We start from the raw sequence: 25,402 nt of genomic DNA, 5'->3' as shown, positions 1-25,402 counted from the left end.
ATTATATTTTATAATATTATTATAAAAAATAAACTAATAAACCTTTATAATTTATTATTTTAACTTAATTATATTTAATAAGTAATAATAATAATATATTTAAAGTAATTATATAAATAGTAATAACCCTTTAATAATATTTTTTAATTATAATATAATTAATTTTAAATTTAATTTATAGCTACTTATTTAATAGGGATAGATTAAAGTATAAATAAAACTTTAATTATTAGAATTTATAATTTAATAGGTAATAACTTACTATTATTAACCTTTCTTTTTTTTCTTTTAGAGTGTAAATAGCGTTAAGTATAATATTCTATTAAAAATATAGGGTTTTCTACCCTACTAGTAAAGTTTTGGTTTAACTAAGGAATAGGGGGTATTTAACTAGGGGGGGGGTAACTCTCGTTTTTCCAAGACAGCGCCGTATCGGCGATCCCCACTGTTTTCTGCCGACCCCAAGAGCTAAGCTACCGGACGATTGACGTCTTGACTGCCGCCTTGCCACCTCCCACTACGACCAAGAGACTTCCAGATTTACTTCTTTCCCCTACCAAGGACAGAGGGGATTTTGGATTTGGGTACTTGGAGTTGAGACAGCAGCCCCTTATTTAAAGTTGAACGTCAGCATGGCTCCAGTCAGTGAGAAGCTGCCATTGATGCAGGAAGACATTCCCGCCGGCGCGCCTTACACAACGCCACGGCCCAAGGCGAGATGCACACGCTCCAAATGGGTCGCCGTCCCCGCGCTGGCCCTCCTCGGCCTGTATTGGACCAACGGCCTGCCCTCTGCCGTCTTTGGCGACCAGAGCCCCAGCTCAGGCCTGGATCTTTCCCAGCAATGCCGTCAGGTCGACTCTCTCTTCCCGGCCAAGACCTCGCCGTCTCTGGCCTCGATGGACGAGTACCTCGCGTCGTCCCAGTTCCTCAACGCCAGCACCGCCCGCATGTCTGGCGCCATTCAGATCGCCACCCAGTCCTACGACAACATGGGGCCCATCGGCGAGGACGAGCGGTGGGACGTCTTCCCCCCCTTTGCTGACTTCCTGGAGAGGACCTTCCCTCTCGTCCACAGCACCCTCGAGCTCGAGAAGGTCAACTCCCACGGTCTTCTGTACACCTGGAAGGGCTCCGACTCGCACTTGAAGCCCACCGTGCTCATGGCCCACCAGGACGTCGTCCCTGTTGAGAAGTCCACCGTCGGGCAGTGGACGCACCCGCCCTTCAGCGGCGAGTTCGACGGCAAGTTTGTCTGGGGCCGTGGTGCTTCAGATGACAAGAGCAGCCTGATTGGCATCCTGGAAGCCGTCGAGCAGCTCATCGACGCTGGCTTCGAGCCCAGGAGGACGGTGATTCTCTCCTTCGGATTCGACGAGGAGATCTCAGGATACCAGGGCGCTGGTAAGCTGGCGGAGCGTCTGATCGATCGCTACGGCAAGGACGGCGCCTCGATTATTGTCGACGAAGGCTCAGGCCTGGCCAGGCAGTGGGGCACCGTCTTCGCTCTTCCCGGTGTCGCAGAGAAGGGCTACATCGACGTCGATATCATCGTCAGGATGCCTGGTGGTCACTCGTCCATCCCGCCCAAGCACAACGGCATTGGTGTCACCGGCGAGCTCATCACCCTCATCGAGGCCAACCAGTATGAGCCACACCTGTACGACGAAAATCCAGTAAGCATGAATACAACACTTTGGGACCCGCAGCAGAACTAATGTAATCATCAGTACCTGGGTCTCCTCCAGTGCGGCGCAAAGTACGCCCCAGAGTTCCCGCCCAAGGTGAAGAAGGAGCTGCAAAAGCGCAACAAGAAGGGCTCCTCCGCGTCCTGCCACAACAAGCGCGACAAGCTAGCTCTCGAGGCGGCCAAGGAGGGTGACGCCATCAAGTACCTCTTCACCACCTCCGTCGCTGCTGACCTGATCAGCGGCGGCGCCAAGGTCAACGCGCTGCCCGAGCGCACCGTGCTCACGGTCAACCACCGCGTTAACGTCGGCGAGAAGGTCTCGGACGTCAAGGACCGCATCACCGGCATCGCGGCCGAGGTCGCCAAGAAGCACAACCTGACCCTGCACGCCTTCACCGACGAGGCCGAGACGCCGAGCTCCATCACGCTCAAGACCGAGCACACCCTCGAGCCGGCGCCCGTCTCGCCCACCGACGTCTCGGGCGACGGCAGCGCAACGCCCTACTCGGTCCTCTCGGGCACCACGCGCGCCCTCTACGGCGAGGACGTGGTCGTCTCGGCTGGGCTGATGACCGGCAACACGGACACAAAGTTCTACTGGGACCTCACCAAACACATCTTCAGGTACAACCCTGGTTTCGACCCCGACCAGAACTTCATGGACGGGATCCACACCGTAGATGAGCACATGAGCATGCGGGGCCATGTCACTGGTGTCCAGTGGTACAGTATTTTCCTGCGGAACATGGATGAGGCTGATCTGTGAGAGCATGTTATGCTGTCGCTGGTACCTAGGTAATCATCAAGTAAAGCATTGGATGGTCTCCCTGTCTTCCAAGGTTGTTATATAGCGGAATCTTTCTACAAAATTTAGATAGATTGGAACAACAAATTATTGGTGACGCAACCCCCGGAATAGTACAATTCTGCCCTATGTTCACTCTGGACTCTGCCGATACGATCAGTTACTTGGGTGAACCTCTCAGCTCATTTTAACTTTGCACTTGTGGGACTTCCTCCTCTCCATGGATGGTCTACAGCATCCAATCTCCCGAACCTAGAAGGCCTTTTCACACTCATGCCTCAGCCGCTGTTGATCATTCAATGCACGACTTCTCTCATGGTCAGTATGGAAGAATCTGATAGACTTACGGGTCGGTTCTTACTGAAATGTCGGAACAGCTAATAGTATTGTAACTTGCATGGCTGTAAACCTTCAACAGCTTGACTTCTCACGGCCACTCAAAGACTCGGATCGATACTATAAATGCACTCCAGACTAATTTTAGATTTCCAAGGGAACACCTTTGTCCTATTGTCCTCCTGGGTCGGCTCGCGAAATCAAAGAAACTCCACAAAGCTTTGTCTTCTTTTACTATTGTCCAGGGAAGGTTGGCTCTGCGGAAAAAGTACTTATGAAGCATACTTGTGTCCTTGTAGAATGCAGACTCGGTTTCTGGATGGATTCCAACCCTGGGACATTTCAAATTGGAAACATACTCTAATCAATACCACGTCGAAAATCCCGATCATGTTCTTCGACAAGAAAAGATACCAACTCATTGTGGGTAACCTTATCAGCACCATCCCCCAATTCGGCGACGGGCCTTTCACAGTGAACTGCTTTGTCTACCTAGAGGGGCAGGATATTAACGATTCTAAGGTACACGATGCGAACGACCGCTCGAGGCTACGTCTACAGCTTGAGCTCGTAGAATTAGATGCAAATCTCAAAGAAAAAGCCATTTCCACCACCAAAGCACCGGCAAAGAAAGTTATAGACGGTCTCCATGGTCGGGCCTCCAGGGGCGGGCTCGAGGCTGTTATCTTGGAGAGCGTAGGGCTGAGGTTTGATGTTACTAACCTCCAAATTCCCCAAGAAATCAATTGGGGCACCTTTCGGATCCGTGCTAAGCTTTCACGCTCTCGTTTTAGCCTTCGAGGGGGGTCTGAGTACGAGTTGCTGGCCGAGGCAGACAGCCAGACCTTCACTCGGGGGGATATGGTAGAGCACCTGCTTCCTGCTGGATGGGAGGTTTTCCGTAGGTATAGAGGGTTCCGATAAGAGGCCGGAGTGGGCCTTAAGAATGCATTCATTGCAGCTGTATTATTTAAAAGCGCTTCGTGAAGTCTCCTGTCAGGAAGTGAGCCTGTTACGTCTCACCAAGCAAAGGGGATGCTTGTGCTAAATTGTCTACTGGGAGAGCTAGGTTGTAGAAGTGATGGGCTACACCATCCAACGCCATTGGATGATGGCAAATAAATTTATGCAAGTATATACATTGCTATGTACTAGTTGAAGGCATTACGGGCCCATGATATGATAACGACTCCAGACGCCGTGCCCAGGACAGATAGTCCGTTGAAAATGGTCCCAAATGCGTCTATCACGGTCTCGGGGCTTACGAGACCGCATGCAAAGAAATCAAGACTCGCAATTCTACGTCTACAGCATGAGCAGACCCTTCACTCCTTGACCATCCAGAAACAGCCACCAAACAGGCCAGCGGCGATCAGCGTCGTCAGGAACCCGGCGCCGACCCTGTCACCGGCTGTGATGGGCTTCAGCGGGTTGAGCGACTCGTCCGTCTTGTCCTGGCCAGCATTCACGTCACCGGTCGATAACCCGCCGTTCTTGGAGGTGAAGGGCGTGGGGACGTTCCAGTTCCTGACCTGGCTGTAGAACAGGGCCGACAGCGCGGCCATCTGCTGCCCGACGCCGTGCATGCCGTCCCACTGGGGGCCGTCGACCCAGTGCATGCCGCAGGCGGTCCCGGGGACGCCCTTGTACCCGTCGGCCTCGGTGGCGGTGCCGGAGCACTGCTGGGCGGCGCCGACCGCGCTCGCCGACAGCAAGGGCCCGATGATGTCGTAGGTGTGCGTGGCCATCTGGACGGTGCCCGCCATCCAGCGGACCAGGTAGGCCTTGAAGGAGAGCGAGTCGGTCTTGCACTGGAAGGCGGGCTCGCAGGCGGGCTCGTACATGACCTGGTCCTTGAAGAACTGCTGCGAGGTGTGGTTGAGGATGCCGTCGACGCGCCCCTTCCACAGGTCGGATCCGGTGTAGTTGTACATGACGGCGGTGCCGTGGAGCCAGATGCCCGCGTTGTACGTCCACTGCACCTGGTCGATGGCGGTGCAGTTCTGGTTGTCGCCGTAGCCCGCGCCGTCGTAGATGTTGTACTCCTCGTCGATGAACCCCACGGCCTCCATCCAGTCGTACACCTTGGTCGCCCAGTCGGCGTAGGTCTGGTTGCCGGTGTAGCGGGCCAGGCGCGCGCCCAGGTTGAAGAAGCAGCCGTTCGAGATCGAGTTCTTGTATGTGTAGCCGTTGTTGAAGGTGAAGATCTGCCAGCGGAGGCCGCCGCCGCAGTCTTCGGCATCCCATCGCCCGACGTACTCGTTGAAGACGGCCTGCACTAACGCGAGCCATTGGGTTCCGCCCTCCTCGGTTGAGTTAGGGTCCATGAAGTTCTGCTCGGCAGCTGCCATGGCCGAGAGCGCCCAGAAGCCTTGGCTAAGTTGTCAGGTCAGCTTGGTGGTCTTGGAAGTCACTCGAGCAGGGGTGCCGCATGCAGGTGACGGGCCGCTCCATCGTGTGAACATACTCATCGTTTCCTTCTGACTTGGTCTGGTTGAGCGGCATGAAATCAAAGTCATCGCCTACTTGGTGTTGCATGGCCTGGTATGTGACGTTGACGTATGTTTCGTCGCGTGTGTACGCCCAATAGTCCACCATGGCTCCGAACATGGCACCAGCTTCCCACCCTGTTGTTGCACGCGGTTAGTCTTCTGGTCGGTGAGGAGATCGACGAAAGACGATGACATACAGTAGTATGGATCTGGCAAATTACCCGCCACATCACCGGTGTTGTTTCCTGTGTAGTACTTCATCAAGCCATATGCAATCGTTGATGCGCCCTCCCTGATCGAGTCTGCCACTGCATTAGCTCAACATGTCCCGGCGGGAACTAGAGGCTTGTCAGGTCCGGATGAGGACAGACGTGGGGTTGTGTTTCGCGACGCACCTTCTGAGTTCCAGTCGATATCGATGGCCAAGGCCATTGGCGCCATGGCGCCTGTCAGCCATATCGAGGCCACGGACGAGAGCTTCATCGCGTTCTGCCTCGAGTCACGTCTCTTGTCACAAAGCACAGGCACACGACGTGGAAAGAAAAGTTAAATAGTAAGGGAAACTATTAGCCGTGGTAATACAAAAGGTGGGCAACGAGTGTCGAGAAGATCGAAAACCGGAGAAAGGAAAGCAAGAGGGGCCGCCGGGGGTTCAGCAGCGCGGGTAGGGCTGCATGCTTTTTGACTGTATTCGCTCTTTTGGCTGGGAGGGAAAAGCTGCCTCGTACGAAACGGCAGAGCAAAAGAAAGGGGCGTTGAGGCGCAAGCTGATCTCGGTGGGTCCAGCTTGGTGTCTCCGGCGTTGTCCCCATGGTGCAAGTGGCCAAGGGGACCCCTCTGCCATGGCTGTTTGACCCACGGGAGTGGAACCAGAGAAAATCAATCGCAGTTCGGACTGCATATCCGTCGTATTGGCATCTGCTCCGTGCGGAATTGCATCCCAGATATCGGGATGGCACCTCTCAAATCTCCTCGCGGGGCTGTGTAAAAAGGCATTTGACATCCCATGAAGCCGTCGTTATCTCTCATATGTGTCTCGCGTTGCGTGGCTGTGGATTACGAGGCAGTCTGCACGGTGGTGCGAGAGAACAACGGAGGACGAGACGTTGAGGACGGGATGCCAAGCCACGTGAAAATTACCGCCAGGGGTTTATCCAATTTGGGAGCCGGAAACTGCCCTGACCCCGGCAAATACGCAGGCTCCCTGGGCTCCTGTTCTCACCTCAGGTTATAGGGGTCCACATCTACCGTGCCTCCATGGCCACTAGGTGACCCCGTATGTCGACTGAATCAATCCGATCTACGCGAAATGGCACATGCAATTTGATGGGTATCTAATCCGTACTTCCTTCTTGGCTGGCCGGCTGGCCGGCTGGCTTCTTTCCCAGGCTCACTGGTACACTTCATAGCGTTGTGTTGGTGATTTGTGCTTTGGCGATGTCGCCCCCATTCTCTACATATGCTTTGAGGTTGGTGTGATCAGCGGTTTCCCCAGGTTTGCCTGGCCTGTCGGGTCTGGGCTTTCCAGAGCGCACAGTGTCGATCTCGGAGATGCAACCGGCTGCCAAATTCAAATCGCCTTCTAGAATTAGATGTGAAGGAAGCCCTGGAGACAACGATCCACCCCTCGTCCAGATAATACCACCCCGTTCGATGCCGACGACAAATCCTAGCAAATTGATTAGATCGATGAATGGGTAGGTGCACACAGTGGCTTTGCAAAAAAGAGGAAGAGAGAAACCATGATATATCCATCCGTGTGGTAGACACGTATTGGCTGTCTCCATCGGGCAAAAATGCCTCCTGACGGAATCGAACCGTCGATCTTCGCATTACGAGTGCGACGCCTTACCGCTTGGCCAAGAAGGCTCGAGAAATTTTGAAATCTGACATTTTATCACCAAAAATTGAAACATTGAAACTCTAATGCGGATTCTCGACAACAAAAACACTATAAAAGAGAGCCAGCATCCACACACCCAACAAGTCAGTCCACACACCCAGCATTTTCTTTCCACTTACCTAGTACCTACTTTTCTTAATAACTCCCCTATATTTATAAGTCCTTTCTAAGTTAGCGCTAAGAGACTCTATAGGATAATTTTTTTCTTTAATTTTTAATATTTAAGGTATAAACCCCTTTTATAACCCTTTTACTTTTACTTTTTAAAACTCTTTACTTTTACCTTTTAAGTCTTTTAAGCTATATATATTTAAGTACTAACTAAGTATTTAAATATTAATTAAATATTAGAAGGTTAAAAGTTTAAAGTATTAAAAAGTTAAAAGGTATTAAAAGGCTAGAAAGAGTATAGTTTTCACCTTTACCTTCTTAATTTCTAACCTTTTAATGTTTAATTAGTATTTAAATACTTAGTTAATACTTAAATATATATAGCTTAAAAGGTTTAAAAAGAGTATTAAAAGGTATATTAAAAAGGCTATTAAAAAGTAAAGATAAAGAGGTTATAAAAAGAGTTTATACTTTAAGTATTAAAAATTTAAAGAATTTTAATTAGGTATATAATTTTATATAAGTTATATATATAAAAAGAGATACTAGGTATATAGAAATAAAATATTAAGTATATAAATTAACTTATTAAGTATATAAATACTAGCTCTATAAAAGAGTTTTATGTTTTATAATATATTTATAATAGAATAAATATATATATATAATAAATAGTAGTAGAAGTTTATATATAGAAGAGTATTATTTTATTTTAAATTAATTTTAATAATTTAATTAGTTTTATTATAACTATTAGAACTTATAGTTTTATATAAATTTATTACTTTTAATAAAAAAGAAGGCTCTTAAATAACCTTTTATTTTAACGAACTATTATTTTAAATCGTTTATAGACACTATTTTCTAGGTAGTTAAGTTAGGTATAACACCTTCTAGGCTTTTCTATATAACATAAAGCTAAGGCTACATATCTAAATATATTACATTCCTTCTATACTATTATTAATATTATATATTTCTTTAAATACTAAGTGGTTTTATAATAGTTTTTTTTTAATCCCTATATATATAAAATATATATAGCGCCTTATATAGTAGTAAATACTTAAGACCTTTTTTTAATAAAAAAGAAGTTAAATTTTAAGTATTTACTATAGTATAAAGGTGCTAAATAGGTTTTATATGTATGAGGATTAGAAATAAAACTAATAAGTAGTAATGATTACTAGGAAGACGTTCGGGTGGTTGAAGCGAGAACAACCTTTGGATACCATTCGGTCCAGACCGATCCGGTCCACCTGGGCAGTCAGCCAAGAATTACACATAGTTACTGTCCTGCTCCAACGACCTTCCTCTTCAAGTTTATGGTCATGCTGATCGGAAGATTCTCGCTTGGCCGTTGATGATGATTGCGGTCTGGAATATCTATGAAATTATGGACTCTGGCGGGAACACTTCCCAAGGGTTTTCATGAGAGCGGGGCAAAGGGTGCTTACACGAGATGTGGTCTATCTATCCGGGATTTTGATCTTCAACATGTGCAGTCCATTAGATTTAACTGCTTTCGTTTCTTCGCACGTGAGCACCATCGCATGAATATAAGCAAACCCACCTTAAACCTAATCCCTAGCTACTTAAGTATCAGGGGAATGGGGGGTTTTTAATTCAGTAGTAACATACTCTTACTATGATATATTGAATCATGGGCGCTGCCCTAGACTGCGTCTTAGTTTCCGATGATTTTTGCTGATCTCTTCTAAATCTAAGATGTATTCCAATCTCGCGTATCTACACAAGCTTGGTATACTTCTGAGTGGAATTAATCTAACCAATCAATTATCTTGGAGGAAACCTCGTCGACCTTAGCATGGCCTGGACTATGGACCATATCTACATCGATTGGAAAATCTGGTAGGGGTCAAGGAAAACAGGTCTGAGGAACCTTGAACTTTGAACAAATGGTGGATGACTGGAATTTCTATTACTAGGAGACGATTGATGAAAGGTCCGAGGGGCTTATGAGGCACCATAGTAGCCAAGAGGAAAATTTCGGACACGACCCCCGGCTGTATGAGTGGTAGAAGTGGATGGATGAAGGATGACGAGGAGCGATTGGAATGCCGACTGCGGAACCACGAGCGAACTTTTAGATGGTGTTGAACAAAACCTTCCCTTGAGGAATTGTAAAGGATCGAACTTTGATGGTGGGGTGGGGGGGTGGAAGCAGACTATATGCCGTTCAAGTGACGGTACGGTACTTATAAACTGCTAGGAACAGCTAATTGGCAGATTGGTTATTATGGTACTTTGGCCGGGCGGTCGAGGCGTGTGGTTAGCAGTCGGGCCTCCCATTGCAGCTCAAAGCAAGCTGACCCAGAGTGTGGTGTGGTGAAAGCAGCCCCGGAGAACGCTGGCAAAATTCATAACACATCTTTCGCGATAAATCTGTTAACTCCCATGTGGAGGCTGTCATCGTCGTTAAATAACCCTGGGAAGTACATATCTACGAATTGGCCCAACATGCTACTTAGGGATAGCTCGAATCTGCTGATAAACTTCAAGCGTCCAATGGCTGCTCAAATTATTTTAGAAAGACCCTTAACGCAGGAGCTACGTTGATATCAACAGAAAAATTAACCAAATCCAAGGCTCATGGTCGCCGTTCTCTAAAATTGTTGGTGCTGTGCCAGCTACTTAAGGGCATATATGCACCAACAGGCCGACTACCCCAGGCAAGGATGGATCCAACATTCCCCGAATGCCGTGGAGTCTGAGCAACGTCCAGACTGCCTGCATCTTTGTTTCTTTTGCCCTCGACAGCACTCGGAACTCTCAGAATTTGACACAGTCACTAGATTTATCCCTGCTTTCTGTTATCTGATGACCCAAGCCGATTTTGCCACATACGTAGCTGACTACCTAGGTCCTCGACGACAATGGGTGGCGGGCCGGTCGACTCGAAGACAATTATACCTAGAGAAACCGAGAAAGGCTAGGACTGCCCGGAGTTAAAGGGCGGAATGAGTGGCCAGGACGAGAACTTCACACAATTCTTCTCTTCGCAGCTTAGAAAGCTTCAGCTGCTGATCGGTCCGGCCACAAAGACATCGTCCCTGACCGTCACAACCTACTTGCTATTGATTCCACTCCCGGACAAACACTTCAACACTTATGCCCAAGCCGTTAACCTCACTCTGACAATACACATCGACTTCCAAGTCATTTCACCGGTTATGTTTGGCTCTTTGTCCGACGGCTATGGATGAAGACCAATTTTCCTCATCGTCCTTGGTGTACACGCCATGAGCGATATCGGGCTGACTGTAAACCTGCAAAATTTCGCTGCGCTCGCGACCTTGTGATCACTTGTGATCGCTGCAGAGTCTCGGCGCGAGTGCTACGTACCCCATCGCCTTAGGGTGGCGGCGGATGTCTGATTGTCTCGAGATCGTGAAGCCAGGGCCGAATACCAGGACCCATCTTGATGGCCCTGAATCTGCGCACTTGTGTCGGGTTAATCATTGGCGGGTGTGACATACCTCAAGCGCAGTTACAACTGGTCCTTGCAGCTGTATTCCATTCCTGTGTGTTGGCCTGTTCTTGCCCGAGACCACAAGGTCACTCGCTGGGAACGGCTTTCATCGATCTTGTTTCAGCCGGTAGCAAATCAGCTGGCTGTCTCTTGCACAAGAGACTCTCGCTACTAACACGTTTGCTATCCGGCGAATGTATACGGTTGATGATAATGATCAGATAAGATCATTCCTGCAAACAAGGCCTGTAAAACATTTTTTTTTCATAAAAAGTACCGGCGACTAGCCTGTGGGCTACTTGTGTCCACAATTCTACATATGTAGTCAACGCCGCCGTCAAGACGGCGCGGCGCCCCTTAGCCTTATCTGTGCGTCACAAGGCTGAGGCCATAAGCACCTATCATATTTTAAACACTGTATTGACACCGAATGCTTCCCAAGCGCTGGGTCTTGAGCGTTGACCATCGTATGAAGGCGCCATGTATGTCCTCGGACGTATGCGGAATAGAAGCGAAACCAGTTATATGGACTTATCAACCCCGAAATTGTACAGCGGCCTACCGGGAGGGGGAGTCCCTAACACAGACAAATAATTATTTCACTGACAGGCTTCTGGACCACAACTACCTAGGTACAGGACGGTGGCACGTAGAGCCGGCAGGGCGGAGTCCAAGGCGTCGGGTGCCGACTTGCTCGACTTCCCAACCGAGACTTCAAGGGCTAGAGGTAGCCTCATCGGACTTGCGACATCGATAGTCACCATGGTAGGTTACGGTTGGACACTCCACCAACAATCACACCCGGCTGTAGCTTCTGGGGCACGTTCTTTTACACTGCCTACAACACCCTGCTGGTCGACTCTTTCCCTAACAGCCAGGCCAGTGTTGGCACGGCTACAGCGACAAGGCGCAATGGCAACGACTGGTGTGGAGATTCTGTAACCGTTGATGGATGCAGCGGGGAAGGGGGTGATGCTTCACAGCGTTGGGGCTGTAGAGTGGTATTTTCTGCGCAGCAGCCATATTTGTGGTGGGTTGGAGAGGTATGCGATGGAGGAGGGAGGGAACCAGCATGATTGTGGACTAGAAAATTTGATAGGCAGCATCCCCGGGGAGAGGAGCGGTTCGAGTACAACCTTGGAATACAATCCGATTTCTGGGGTCCTGCAACTTTGATGTCCGCAGGTGCCGCGTACACCAATTTGACTGTGGATTTTGAAAAGGGGGCCAGTGGGAACGGCCATTCTGTTACAAACACAATGGGCCCCTGAAATCAACTGCACGTCCAATGCCTTCGAATACAACAGTGGCTCCTTCGGATTTCGCAGCACCGAGCTTCCAGTAGATCCGGTGTAGGAGCATGCTGAGGGTCAACAAGTCCTCGCGGAATTTCCCGCCACATTTGCGTGAAGTGTCACCATGTCCTGCTGGGACGGTTACAGTACATACAGCCGAGCGACAGACAAACCCAAAGTTGCGCCATGCATGTCACCCGCCGCGTGACGAAACATGGGTACATAAAGTAGGTTGCCCCACAGGTTCGTCCACGGCGGAAAAGCCGCTCCAAAGCTACCCTAGGGTACCTAGGTAACTACCGCTTGGCAGCACGGCAGCCCAAAAATCTTGAAGCCTGGTTGTTCTTTTCTATTCCTTTTTGCAAATACATGCCGTCAATATTAGCTCACAAGTGTGCAAAAACACCGAGTGCAGGGACTGTTCCGCTCGTCCGTGATGCACCGAAGTCGGGCACCTGGGCAGGCAGGACATGCCGCTCGGAATGTGAGACCCACTCACACCTGTCATTTGTCAGTTTGGGCTGCACGAGGACAGTACTCCGTAGGTAAACTCAAGGAACCGGCAAGATGCCGCATCCGTGGGCACTTGACACGTTGCTACATGTTGGCAGCGGCGCAGCATAGGAAAAGTTTTCAGCAACGGTCCAATGTTCCTGTTCTGGTAGGAGCCTTGGGGTCTCATCAACAAATAAGTCCATCAAGCCGGGCCGCTGTCACTATTTTTATAACAGAAGGAGAAGACGGAACCTTCCAGAGATTCACATGTCACTGAGCCTCCAGACCCACATCCCTCGTGGCTGCTCCGTTCCCTCGGATTCACTGTGGCTCCTCATTTCTCCGATTCCTACGAAACGTTTCCAGGCCGCCCAGACTTGTCATCCTTCCTCGTCACTCCCCTAGAACAAAACCACAAGTGACTACCTGCACACAACTCAGGATACACAGACTGGGCCTCCAACACACTGCTTTTCCTGAGTGCATCAGTAAAGACATTCAACGAGGTTCGTATCATCACTTGGGGTACTGGCCGAGTTGATCGCTCAGACTGACACGCATCGAAGCCGGATAACATCCGACAAACACGAAAACCCCTCTGCTTCTCTCCGAGACGTTCCGGTGTCCCCAAACCCCAAACTCCCTCACGAACCGCGAAAATGGCAATCATCACAAGAGCCGTCTCCATAACAAACTTCCTCGTCGCTAGCAGCGCGCTATGCTTTCAGGTCTTTGTCCTCTACCCATGGCACAAAGAACTCGATGAGAACTTCGAGAAGCTGAAGAAGGAGCACATTCGTGTGCTGGACAACATCAAGGACATGACAGAAGCAGGTGTCGAGAGGGACAGGAGCATCGGCTCATCCGTGACGAGGCAGAAGACGCTGCGGGAATACCTGGGCATCTAGTAAACAGGGAGAGATGGAGAAATGCTTTCACGTTCATTTTTCGGAGTTGGGAAGGCGTATTCCTGCAGCATTTTCAACTTTGTCGATTCGGTCTGGCGTTGCACTTCAGCATTACTTCCCAAGTCTGCCGTCACGATGCGCCTGCTCACGGCTCACAGCCCCCAAAGGACTGCTGTCCTGGAAGCATTTGCAAACCGGCGCACAGGGAGCGTCGCCCGCTGACAGCCCCGGGGGATTTCGGGCCGAGAATACCGCGAGAGGAGATTAATACAGAAATACATAGATCACAACCATCGAACTCGATCGATATAACGGCAACACGGATACGCAGCAGTGATTGATCATGTTAGACAAAGTTCACCTAGGTGGACGGACTTTGACTGTGACAGCCTCTGTCACCGCGATTTCGATATCGATGTCTCCCAGAAGCCTTGACCCATATACAGGTAGCCCATAACCCCCCCCCCCCCCTGAAAGGCAGGTCTCGAGTACCCTCAAGTGCTCAATACCAACATTGCTTTACCACTTGGCATCGCTCCTTAACATTCCTTCAACAGCTAGCTTCACCTTGTCTCCCAAAGGCCCCTTTCTAGCATCCCTTACATTACTCTCGAGCTGGCCCATCTTCGTTGCCCCCAAGATCACAGCATCTCCCTCACTCAGCTTCGAGTGAAAGATCAGCCACCGTAGACTCGCCTCCTGGAGGCTCACCCCTTCCTCGTCACACACCTTCTTGAGCGCTCTGACGGCGTCATGCATCTTCTGCGTGTCATACTTATCGGCATATGGCTTGAATGTGCTGGCCCCATGGAACCGCGTCCGGTGGAGCTCGGACTCAGCGTTCGTCGCGAAGGTAACCTTTCCCGTGAGGAAGCCGCCGGCTAGGGGGCTGTAAGCGTAGTACGCACAGTTGTGCTGGCGTAGGAGCGGGATCAGTTCGATTTCGTCATCCCGCACCAGCGCGTTGTACTCGCCCTGGTACACGGCGGGCTTGACATAGCCTTTCTCATCACAGACTGTGAAGTAATCTGATAGCTCTTTGAACGTGTAGTTACAAAGCCCCAACTATGTCTCATATGATCAGCCGGCGACCTGATAATGAGATTGTGCAAATTTGGTTGGCCAGAGGAAAACGACGTACGCGCTCGAACTTTCCGTCCCGGTATTGTCGGTCAAAAGCCTTCGCAGTCTCCTCGGTCGGCGTATGCTTGTCGCAGAAGTGGGCATACATGGTCCGCACCTTGCCGGCATTGAGCAATCGGAGCGTCTTGTCCACGCTCGCGGTGATGAGTTCATCGGTCAGCATCGGTCCACGGGCACCGAGAATCTTAGAGTCGACGACGAAGCCTCTCTCAATGGCTTTGCTCTCCCCCAACAGCCTTTCGGTGTCCCACGGGTTGCCGGGAGGGTACGAGGCTGCCGAGTCTAGCTCTTTAAGCCCCAGGCTCTCGAGAGTGTCGAGGAGCGAAGAAGCCTTCTCTGCTGTGTCCCACGTGTAAGTGAAGCCCTTCTCGGTCCCGCCGATCCCGCCGGCACCGAAGACAATTTTGGCAGACATAATATTGATGTGAAAGTCTCCTATACGGCACAACCATCAGCAGTCTTCCGGTCTGGAAAAAAGAATGATGCGTTGTCGTTGCGACAGGCAGACGTTCAGACGTGTCCGAAGGATTATGGGCCAATAGGCGCTACTTAGTGCTTGGGAATCTCAGCCAATGGAGCGTCATTAAAATCCGACGCTACCAGCCCCTTGCTCCCGAGTATATTGTTTGGTGATCACTCATCAAATACAGCGAATGAACCACGGCTAGCTTTAGACTGTCGACTACCTATCGTGTTTTCACCGCTGTTGTTGACACTGTGTGTTTTTCAACGCTCGGTCTTGAGTACTTACCACCGTATGAAAGCGCCATGTATGTCCTCGGACGTGTACGGAATAGAAGCGAAACCACATATGAATATGTCAACTGGTGGCAATGATGGGGCCTTGAATAACCTCCAGATCAGCTTCTAAGTTATTATTGCTTGTAGTGCTAGTGAGATTGAGTCATTGGTATTGCCCATGCAAGCAGGCCGCAACCACCACTGGTGAGGTCCGAGGGGTCTGATGTGATTGACTCCCTTGGGTCTGCGACGCCAACGGTTGATGTCTAGGACCTACGCTCCCTCCTACTTCACGGGTGCTATCGCACACATATAATTCAGAGCTCGATCGCTTGTAAGACGGTACCAAGGAAAATCCATCATGATACCCAATCACCCACTGAAAAAAAGCATTGGCCGTATTTCCCCGAGGGTCGCTAAAGTGATTCTGAAAGTCTATTATGAATTTTGCATAGGCACACACGTTAGCCAAATCGCCATGCCAACCTTGTTTGTCAGGGGTAGGCTGTCGTTGAGCTGGCGCACCCCTCCCAAAATCCCCAGATATTCGGGCCTAGTTCTCAGCTAACCGTTAGGCTCATCAGCCTTGACCCCATGGGGAAGTTCTCGCTCCTCGGCTCTAGCATGGCACACGCCAACTCCGGACGTGGGTGTCTCTGGCTCTCGTCGGCCCGACCAAGGTCGAATCTTGTCTGACCTCCGCTAGCAGCACTGAGAGGCGAAATCCGGGGGAGCAAACCTGGGGCAAGGCCGTCCTCCACAAGAATCATTGATGCCTCCCCACACGACACTTAGCTGCTCTGGGCAGGAGGAGCCAGCCCGTCTGCCTCCACACCACAGTCTACGGGTAGTCCGAAGTCTCAGCGACGTTTTCCCGCTCACATGCGTCAACATATCGTTTGGTGTTGAGCCAGGTCGTTCGAATTCAACATAAATATGTCTTATTCCCTCGAATGGAACATCACCAGCCTCACCAGCCTCACCAGCCTCACATCCTCATCACTCAAACTGCGCACGGTCAGGACATAGTCCTCAGGCATTCTTTTGTCTCCTGGATCTCCTGCAGCACGACTCAACATGACTTCAAACTCCCTCTCTGCCACACCCATGGCGGCTGTGGTCGACGCAGAGAAGTCCAGTGATATCCACGGAAGCTTGGACATGGATTCTATCACACGGGAGGCGGCAGCAGCCACGGACGCCGAGCATCAGCTGGGCCTCTGGGCTTCAATCAGGACATACCCCAAGGCCATTGGCTGGTCTATCGGATTATCGACATGCCTTATCATGGAAGGCTTCGACATGGCGCTGCTAAACCAGCTCTACGCCTTCCCGCCCTTCATGCAACGCTTTGGCCAGCAGACGCCAGACGGCGACTACCAACTGACTGCTGCCTGGCAGGCCGGTCTTTCAAATGCCATCTACGTCGGAGAGATCGCTGGTTTGTTCATCAGCGGTATCATTTCTGAGAGGATCGGCTACCGAAAGACCCTCATGGGTGCAATGACTCTTGTGGCGGCTTTCATCTTTATCATCTTCTTCTCGGAATCTCTTGTGCAACTTCTCATCGGCGAGTTTCTGATCGGTATCCCGTGGGGTGTATTCCAAACACTTACAACTACATATGCGGCTGATGTGTGTCCTCTACACCTTCGGGCATACCTTACGACCTACAACAATCTGTGCTGGGTGATTGGTCAACTTATAGCGGCTGGTGTCATGGTTGGCATGCTCGAGCACATGGAGGCACTTGGAATATGGTCATACAAGATCCCATTTGCACTGCAGTGGATATGGCCACTACCTCTCATCCTTCTGATTTTCCTTGCCCCCGAGTCTCCGTATTGGTTGGTACGCAAGGGCAGATACGACCAGGCCAAACGTTCTCTGCTTCGCCTGACAGCACGCAACACGGCCGACACGAAGTTCAGTATCGATAACAACATCTCCATGATGATCCACACCAACGAGCTGGAGAAGCATGCCAGCGAGGGAACTTCCTATCGTGATCTCTTTAGAGGCCCAGTCAACCGACGTCGCACTGAGATAGTCTGTATGACTTGGGCCATCCAGACTCTCTGCGGGTCTACATTCATCGGCTTCTCGACCTACTTTTACACAAATGCTGGAATACCTGATAGCCAGGCTTTCAACATGACTCTGGCAGGCTACGGCATCGGTGCGTTCGGGACTATCAGCTCCTGGTTCCTGATGCGCTGGTTTGGGCGCCGCGCAATGTACTTCTGGGGCCAAGCCTCCATGGCTCTCTTCCTCCTTGGTATTGGTCTAGCCGGCATCATGGGAACCGGAAACTCTGCAGCGAGCTCGGCTATTGTCGCGCTGCTGCTTCTCTACACCCTGACCTATAACGTCACCGTCGGCCCTGTCTGTTACTCGCTCGTCTCTGAATTGAGCTCCACACGCTTGCGAAATAAGACTGTGGTCCTGGCGAGGAACTTGTACAACATAATGGGCGTTGTCACCAATGTCCTTTCGCCTCAGATGATCAACCCGACGGCCTGGGGCTGGGGGGCCAAGACTGGTTTCTTCTGGGCTGGAACTTGTGCCCTCTGCGCAGTTTGGACCTATTTCCGGTTGCCAGAACCGAAAGACAGGACCTATGGAGAGCTGGAGGTCTTGTTCGAGCAGCGCGTGTCTGCCAGAAAATTTCACAAGACCGTAGTAGATCGCTTCGCAGCATCCAAGGATGACTCAGCTCCCGGGGACGAGAAGAAAGAGGGTGCTGTCGAAATTGTTGAGACTGTTTCGCGTCAATCTTCATAGTAACCATCCACGACAATATCTGCAGTGGTTGTGGTGGTTGTGGGATGCCCTGGTACTTGAGTATATATGGACATATTTCTTGAATAGCAATTAACGTTAGAGCGCATTTCAGTTGGTTTACATATATCGCAAGAGAATCATTTCCAGCATCACTGGTAGTTTGGGTTCATTTTCAGCGCCAGACTTGACAGGGGAAGTCACCGATATGTTCCTGCGAAGACTTCGAACACAAAGCAACCCAATGCGTCCAGGGATGTTGAATCAGTGCAAATGGACCCAAATCCGTAGCGTCGTGCTAGTATGGCATGCCCGACAAATCGCTCGTAATAACTCCGAAGCTAGCCCGTACCACACCAGCAGTTCGTCCATGGCCTCTTGGCCGCGTCACTCAAGGCGTCCCCGGGACATGGATCACGTTTGGCATGAGCAACAGGTACCAAGGCAGACTTCCAGACTATGCGTCCAACGTGTCTCATAGATCACGAAACGAGGCTCTAGTCGTCCCCGAGAATTCCTCATGAGCGATCGGGCGCCAAAGGTACAGGCCTGCGATGGCTGTCGGACTCGGAAGGTCAGGTGCAACGGCCGGCAGCCGTGTCCGCAATGCGAACACTTCAACCTGTCCTGCACGTTCTCACCAAGGAAAGAGCGCACGCATGGCCGACGTGGTCGCCTGGTCGCTCAGTTGAGAAACGGGGGTAGCGGTAAACAACCGAGGCCTGGCTCAAACTCGGCATGGCCTCCACTTCGTCCACGCGGCTCAGGCGACGTACAAGAAGAAACATCCAACATTTCCTCCATCCCGACTTCCACACCCCCACCACAACATAACAGAGATATCGGAGACGACTCTGCAATTGGGTCACATATTAAAGGCCATGGTTTATATGCAACAACGGTGAGCAAGGGGGCTTCGTCGCCTGTCACGGCGGACGCAAACTACTCGACGGACTACTTCCAAGCTCTGATCCCGGACTTCGAAAACTACACCTATCCAGTGAATCCAATAGTCACATCGGACCAAATTCGCTGTTCTATTAGGCACATGTCAAGCGACGCTACACATGCGGCTCTTGTCTACAGCTTTGCAGCTGTGACCATCAACTTGACCATGACCCAGCAGCAACACACTCATAAACTAAGCATCAACTTCATCAACAGCAACGGGCTCGGGATGCCAATCATGACTTCTGAACGCATACATGATCTGATGAACCATGCTATTCGTGCCAGAGCGCAAGCGACACCGGTCGACGCGTTATCGGAGAGAAGTGTCTCGGAAGATCTGATCGAAATCCGGATCGCGACCTGCATCTTCCTCGAGATCTGCTGGATGGCATTCAAGAAGCCCGAGCAAGCTTTTTTGATTCTCAGGGAGGCGATTGCACTGGTTCAACTGCTACATGTGGACAGAGGGCCTGGGACACTTACAGAATCCGACTATGGCCGGCGGCAAAGAATATACTGGGAAGCGTACATACACGAGCGATTTCTGACCATAACGAATTATTTTCCACCCATTCTTCGTCCTCTGAGAAATGCGAAAAGTACAACGGATCATTCCATTCCTATCAACATCGACTTAGGCTTCAAACGGTTGATCAAGCTGTTTCTCATTCTCGACGATGATCTCCTTGCCAGCTGGATGGCTCAGAACGACAACGCTGCTGACCCACTAAACGACGACAGACTTGAAAATGGCGGCATCACAGTCGATTGGATTGAACAGAAACAGCAGCAGCTGGACGACGAAGAGGCCGAGGTTGAGGCAGAGCAGCGTTGCCTGCAGGGGACTCCGGCCGCCCTTACGGAACTGCAACTTGCGGATCTATTCATCACGCGCGCGTGGATGCGGACGATCGTTTGGCAAATCGCCATGTCGGACTTCCTGCTTTGCAGCAAGCCACCAGGCTCGGAGAGACACGAGGCGCTCTCGCTCTTCTTCCCTGCCCATCGCCTGTCCGCACAGCTGCGCAAGCTGGCGCATTTTCAGGTGGAGACAAGCATTGGCAAGCATGGGAGCGGCATCTTGCAGAAGATTTTCGAGATTGCCAACACTATCGCCGATGTTATGACTTTGTTTCCTGTAGCTGGTGAGGGCCCGGCAGAGATGAGCAATGACCGCGCAGAAAGCACGAGGTTTGACCAGAGCCAGTCTTACCAGTGCATGTCGGACTTTCTGCTCTTGGTCAAGGTCCTGCTGTCGTTCGAGAGAATAGACAAGACGCAGCGAGATATCATCCTCTCGAAAGTGGAGACTCTCAAAACGATCTTTCCTGGAGTGGATTTTGAGAACTCACCCCCAGTTTGGTGACGTGAGGGGAGGAAAATATAATGTATCGTTATTATATATTATTCATTAGAAACCTTGTGTTCTCCGATGCCATTGTTCTAGCCCACTACATGAAGAAAGCAGCCATCAATCCCACGACAGCCACGAGTGATGCGATCGGTGCGCTCTCAGCTCTCCAGGCGCCTGACTCAGAGTTAGAGTCAGAGTCCGCGGTCGAGGTCGAGGTCGATTCGGCTGCTGGTTTAGATTTCACGTCAGAGATGAACAAAATTTAATCAAACGCGAGGAGCTGGGTCTACTTACCACCACTTGTTGATGAAGAACTCGAGGTTGCAGTAGCGCTACTGGAGCTCGAGCTCGAGCTCGGCGTAGCCGTAGCTGTCGTGTTCTCCTTCTCTCCGAGCTTGATGCTCAGCCAGTCCGCGGCATCCTGCGAGTAAAGTTCAAGATAGTTCCAGTGGTAGGTGTAGTTGACAGTCGCCGTCGTGTCATAGGCGCAGACTCCGTCGCGCGCGTCACACCAAGACCTCAGAATGTCTGACCACTTGTTCAGGCTCTTGAGTTCCGTCTCGTTGCGTGGATACCAGCCCTTGAAGTCGCCACCGTCCAGTGCCTCGTATGCTTGGCCCGCAACGTGACGTGTGTCACCCCAGAGGAAGGCCGCAACGACTATGGGTGATATGGTTAGCTACCGTTTCCACGCTCCACAACAGGCGAGCTCCCTCTTTTCCCTGAGGGGTTGCTCTTCTGCCCGATTCGGAAATTGAAATTCTTTCCTAGACTCAAGGAAACATTGATGATGGACTCACTTTGATTGCCAGGACTACTGTCTTGGTCCAGTCCTTCGACGTAATCCTCGGTACTGTCCTCACCCATGTGTTCACCACCTCCCATAGTCTCGAATGTGCCTCCACCTCCTCCAAGCATGTCCCCGATGACGTGGGCGCCTTGTGAATAACCGGTCAGAACCAGCTTGGAGTCCGGACAGTCCTTGCCGTACGATCTGATTTGTTTCAAACCATTGACAGCACCCTCGTGGCATGCCTCAGCGTACTTGTTGTCCACCGGGTTGTCATATTCAATATCTTCCCACCCACAACTCTTCCGCCCTTCGCAAATTGCCTTGACGACAGAAGTCTGCCGTGTCGCGGCCCCAGCGACTTCGTTGTTTCCCCTGGCCATGATGACATGAACATCATGGCACTCTGTGCTGGGCTCGGTGTATGCCTCGACATCCACGTCCCGGGCGACGAGTGCATCCCCAGCGTGGGCGGCGCCTGCCAGCAGTAGGGCAAAGACAACGCCGCGCGTGGTTGGTGATAGCGAGGCAGGCATCGTGGTGGTCGAATAAATTCCGAGTCCGTTTTGGGTTTATGTCGGTTTTGCACGTGGGTACGAAGTGCAGAAGAATGTTCGAAGACCGGTGGGGATCTGCAACTTAAGTCATGGAGGTTAATCGTCTGGCGCCCTAGAACCGTCTGGTTCTCAGGGGCGGAACAGGTGCTCCAAGACCTCCTCTAGTGGGCCTTCATGGAGCCTGCTTGAGACGCGGGTGTGCCCACGATGCATTGTAAAAATTAAAACCGGGCCTGTGTGCCAGGTCATATCGAATGGGGAAGAGCCAACACTTGGAATGGGATTTGAAAGGACGACTTCTAGTGAACATCATCGTCATTCAAATTTCCGGTTGACCAAATTGTTGGACTGCCAAGCCGGATTCGGCGTGCCTGGAAGGCATTGAAGGCTGGGTATCGTGAGGCCCACAGAGAACCTCAGCCCCTGGGTGGGTCCATCGGAAGACTGCTTGGCCGGACCTGTCTCCACGCGAAAAGTGGGCGAGACTGGGATGGAAGGTGATTGTTCTTGTTATCTTGTAGGACGCGGCACAGTCCCAATAGTTCCAGGAGTTCGGTACAGCAATTTCACCTATCTTCATAGCGCGAAAAGAGGCATGTTTTCCATGCGATTGTACAACACTTTGAAAATCGAGCAGACAACATGGTCCGCCATCTCACCGGTTCAATCAGAAGCACAATGCGATAACAGACAAATGCAGCCTGAAATTGAAGACTGGGCTCGAAATTTCGACCGGCAAGTATAGTAATGGCATAGATCTGTGCATTTCCCCCCGGCGGAGTAAAGTCACTTCAGCAACAGCTTGTTTACAGGAAATTACCTATAGCGATTCTAGGACGTCTCTGCAAATCTAAGAGTATATTGTCGACCTGCCCCAGTACCCTCTCTAAGAATAGCAAGCAACGCACCAGTAATAGAAACCACTACCAGGTCTGAAGACAACTGGCCTGGGGGTATAGGCAAGAATTCGGAGCGCAACTTAGAATGATTACGGCGAGCCCGCGGGCGACTGAGGTGGTGGTCTGTCTTGATTCTGATTGTCCTCTCCACTTGGTGCCGCGACGTCGCCGCCCGAATTACTGCTACTTAAGCCCAAACGTATGCGATCTAGAAAATTACCGAGGACCGGTCCACTCAATAAACCCGCCAGGATTGAGCCTGGCGTAGATGGAGGCGGAGGAGGCGGAGGAGGCGGAGGTGGAGGCTGAGGTGGAGGTGGTGCGTTGGGTCCCCTCTGTGGAGGTGCGCCGCCCGCAGGCGGTACTGGGATCGGGTTTTGGGATGGCCTGCTATACTGTTAACTAGATTACGTGAACCTACAGGCATGACCCGGGGAAAGTCCCCATGCATTCTCGTGCTTGCAAGTTTCGTGCGGGTCTTCAGCGGTTTCTGATGACTTACAGAGACGGCTCACCCAAGAGCTCCCTCATGGAGAACTTCTCGTCGGGCATGGTCTCTCGAGCTGCCCAGTCATAGCCGAGAGCCCGAAGTATTACTTGTTCAAGGTCCACCATCGTAGGCCTGGCTTGTGGAAGGTGGGACATGCATGCGGCCACGACGAAGCGTACTAAAGTCAAGCTGATCAGCCCCATCGCTCCGTATTATTGTTGTGACTCCGACTTCGTGTTGCAAAACCCGAAGGGCGGGGGATTCACTCATAATATCCGCGGAATCCACGTACGGTCAAAGTCTATGCGTTGCGTTGACTCAGATTGATCAAACAACAGCATGCCACCATAAGTCCAAAACGGGAAATTTGGTAGGTCGAGCTTAACGACTTGAGGTGGCTCATCAGGGTACACGCCTAGGATTAATTGCCACATAATCTGTTCAAATCATCAGTGGATCTGTACTATGGCATGGGGCAGATTCAGAAGTGATGTGAGTTACAAGTGCTGCCTGATATAAATTTGTTGTCCAGTTGTACCGGCCAGCTGTCGGCTCTGCCGTTAGATCTGTATTGTTGTCGATGTAGTCCCAGTCTCTGGTATTTTGCTCCTGTGTGAAACATATTTATCAGCCAATGGGCATATCGTGTCGGGGGGCTCGCTTTGTGCGTGCATGTGCGAAGCCATTGCCGTTACTTGTCTCCCGAAAAAGCTATGTGGTCTCTTACCGGTGTGAAAATAAATGGTTTTCCTACTCTCCTACATCTCAGAAGAGGCCAACTGTGCACAGCGGTCAGCAATGCAATTTTGGGGGTGCAACAAGCCGAAGCTTACAGCTGGCGGCGTTGTCGTTGTGTAAACGTTTGCGCGATGCCCATGTCGCCTATCTGCATTATGTTCAGAACTGGTACTCAAATTCTTGTACTTCGTTCCCCCCCATACCTTGAATATAGGTGTCGTGTTATGCAAGTGGCCTTGTGTTTGATTGTCGAAGTTTCCAATCATCACTGATGATATTAGTTATCGAACAGCAAGCGATGGCATGGGTTTGGAATCAAGTGCTTCGAAACTTACCATTCTGCGGCTCTATATCGAAATGAACCACAGTACCGTCATGATTGGCTGGATGCCCATCGACTAGGGGTATTGTCTCTTCTTGCAATGTGATGTCTTCCGTTAATGGGTTGCGCCCTCGACGCCAAGTGTCTGGGTAGGCCAATGCAACACAGCCTCTAAAGACTACCTCGTGGTCAGCTGTACGTGGATTACCTTACCGGGATGGTTATATTCAAATACTCACGGCAGTGGAAGATGTACCAAAGCTCTTCGCTTTTCCATGTCTTCTGGTGACTGCCGGCTTTTTGTAGGAGGCTGTGAACATCGCCGTACTTCATAAATTCCAGGCCCACCATGGTTGGGTTCATATTGAACGTCTCTTCGATGAATGCGGGAGGATTCCCACCGAAGAGGTTTAATACATGCGGCGGAGTTGGCTCGATAGTTGCTGGTGGAGGTAACCCCCGTATCACTTGCTGCTGAAGAATATGCCTCGCTCCAGCCAGCCGCTGTTCAAGAATATGTGTAAGTCTTGAATGTTCTTGTGCGGAATACTAGGGTAACCACCCACAGTGAGATATGTTCGTTCTCGCATCAAATCGTTCCTTGTACCCGCCTTGACAACAATCTGATGCTTCTGCCCGTCGACATCAGTCATCTCGAACAAACACGCCATGCCAAAGCCGCCCTTTCCCAGAATCTTAAGCAACCGGAAACCCAGAGGGCGCATATAAGGCATGACATTGTACTCCCCGTCCTGTATTTGAGTCATGTACTGCTGCAAGTTCTCTGAGTCCTCACGCGTAGATTGTCTCCATCTGTATCTTCGGGCACCTAGGTTCAGTCGAGGCGCATCAGGATCAGACGGGTCTGCTTGCAGCGAGGGACGTCTAATTTTCGGGACCCGGAGTCTTCTATAGTGTTCCCTGCGCCTGCCTGCACCGTTCTCTCGGCTCCACCAGTGATAGCGGCCGTTCCAGTAATGCTCAAAAGCATCCTGTGCGAGTTGTAAATCTCCTGTTGAAGCTTGGCCCGAATAATCTGTTTCAGGTATTATGTCGGGGCCCGCCCATTCTGCGAATGCTGGTGGTGCGCTTTGTGCGGCCATTTATC

General features: G+C 50.8%; 8 protein-coding genes across 8 annotated transcripts; 4 read left to right on the top strand and 4 right to left on the bottom strand.

Moving 5' to 3' along the window:
• The first annotated feature begins 438 nt into the window (after window positions 1–438).
• Window positions 439–2,732, top strand: KVR01_006291 (uncharacterized protein). Its single transcript, XM_044781386.1, has 2 exons — window positions 439–1,676; window positions 1,731–2,732. Exons 1-2 carry the CDS (start codon window positions 633–635, stop codon window positions 2,454–2,456), a joined length of 1,770 nt encoding a protein of 589 aa, XP_044645094.1. The 5' UTR covers window positions 439–632; the 3' UTR covers window positions 2,457–2,732.
• A 1,178-nt stretch (window positions 2,733–3,910) lies between these two features.
• On the bottom strand, window positions 3,911–6,409 carry KVR01_006316 (uncharacterized protein). The gene is made up of 4 exons (XM_044783867.1): window positions 5,719–6,409; window positions 5,521–5,625; window positions 5,299–5,458; window positions 3,911–5,207 (listed from the first exon to the last, which is right to left on the bottom strand). Exons 1-4 carry the CDS (start codon window positions 5,804–5,806, stop codon window positions 4,157–4,159), a joined length of 1,404 nt encoding a protein of 467 aa, XP_044645119.1. The 5' UTR covers window positions 5,807–6,409; the 3' UTR covers window positions 3,911–4,156.
• A 6,870-nt stretch (window positions 6,410–13,279) lies between these two features.
• Window positions 13,280–13,528, top strand: KVR01_006267 (uncharacterized protein; the record flags this gene model as incomplete). Its single annotated transcript, XM_044782938.1, has 1 exon — window positions 13,280–13,528. One exon carries the CDS (start codon window positions 13,280–13,282, stop codon window positions 13,526–13,528), a length of 249 nt encoding a protein of 82 aa, XP_044645070.1.
• Window positions 13,529–13,822: 294 nt separating this feature from the next.
• Window positions 13,823–15,588, bottom strand: KVR01_005823 (uncharacterized protein). The gene is made up of 2 exons (XM_044787138.1): window positions 14,670–15,588; window positions 13,823–14,593 (listed from the first exon to the last, which is right to left on the bottom strand). The coding sequence occupies exons 1-2, from the start codon at window positions 15,084–15,086 to the stop codon at window positions 14,048–14,050; spliced, it is 963 nt and encodes a 320-aa protein (XP_044644626.1). The 5' UTR covers window positions 15,087–15,588; the 3' UTR covers window positions 13,823–14,047.
• A 901-nt stretch (window positions 15,589–16,489) lies between these two features.
• Window positions 16,490–18,196, top strand: KVR01_005822 (uncharacterized protein; the record flags this gene model as incomplete). Its single annotated transcript, XM_044791019.1, has 2 exons — window positions 16,490–16,628; window positions 16,707–18,196. The coding sequence occupies 2 exons, from the start codon at window positions 16,490–16,492 to the stop codon at window positions 18,194–18,196; spliced, it is 1,629 nt and encodes a 542-aa protein (XP_044644625.1).
• Window positions 18,197–18,713: 517 nt separating this feature from the next.
• On the top strand, window positions 18,714–20,510 carry KVR01_006048 (uncharacterized protein; the record flags this gene model as incomplete). The annotated part of the gene is made up of 1 exon (XM_044782630.1): window positions 18,714–20,510. The coding sequence occupies one exon, from the start codon at window positions 18,714–18,716 to the stop codon at window positions 20,508–20,510; it is 1,797 nt and encodes a 598-aa protein (XP_044644851.1).
• A 10-nt stretch (window positions 20,511–20,520) lies between these two features.
• Window positions 20,521–22,077, bottom strand: KVR01_006264 (uncharacterized protein). The gene is made up of 3 exons (XM_044790382.1): window positions 21,299–22,077; window positions 20,793–21,158; window positions 20,521–20,726 (listed from the first exon to the last, which is right to left on the bottom strand). The coding sequence occupies exons 1-3, from the start codon at window positions 21,822–21,824 to the stop codon at window positions 20,596–20,598; spliced, it is 1,023 nt and encodes a 340-aa protein (XP_044645067.1). The 5' UTR covers window positions 21,825–22,077; the 3' UTR covers window positions 20,521–20,595.
• Window positions 22,078–22,979: 902 nt separating this feature from the next.
• On the bottom strand, window positions 22,980–25,285 carry KVR01_005821 (uncharacterized protein; the record flags this gene model as incomplete). Its single annotated transcript, XM_044794625.1, has 10 exons — window positions 22,980–23,131; window positions 23,260–23,412; window positions 23,527–23,671; window positions 23,962–24,013; window positions 24,068–24,120; window positions 24,176–24,207; window positions 24,308–24,370; window positions 24,534–24,798; window positions 24,861–25,037; window positions 25,178–25,285. 10 exons carry the CDS (start codon window positions 25,283–25,285, stop codon window positions 22,980–22,982), a joined length of 1,200 nt encoding a protein of 399 aa, XP_044644624.1.
• Between the last annotated feature and the right edge of the window lie 117 nt (window positions 25,286–25,402).

The sequence above is a fragment of the Diaporthe batatas genome (assembly GCF_019321695.1).
Source record: "Diaporthe batatas strain CRI 302-4 chromosome Unknown Contig00006, whole genome shotgun sequence".
Taxonomy (NCBI): Eukaryota; Fungi; Ascomycota; class Sordariomycetes; order Diaporthales; family Diaporthaceae; genus Diaporthe; species Diaporthe batatas.
This window is presented reverse-complemented; position numbering and strand designations above follow the sequence as displayed.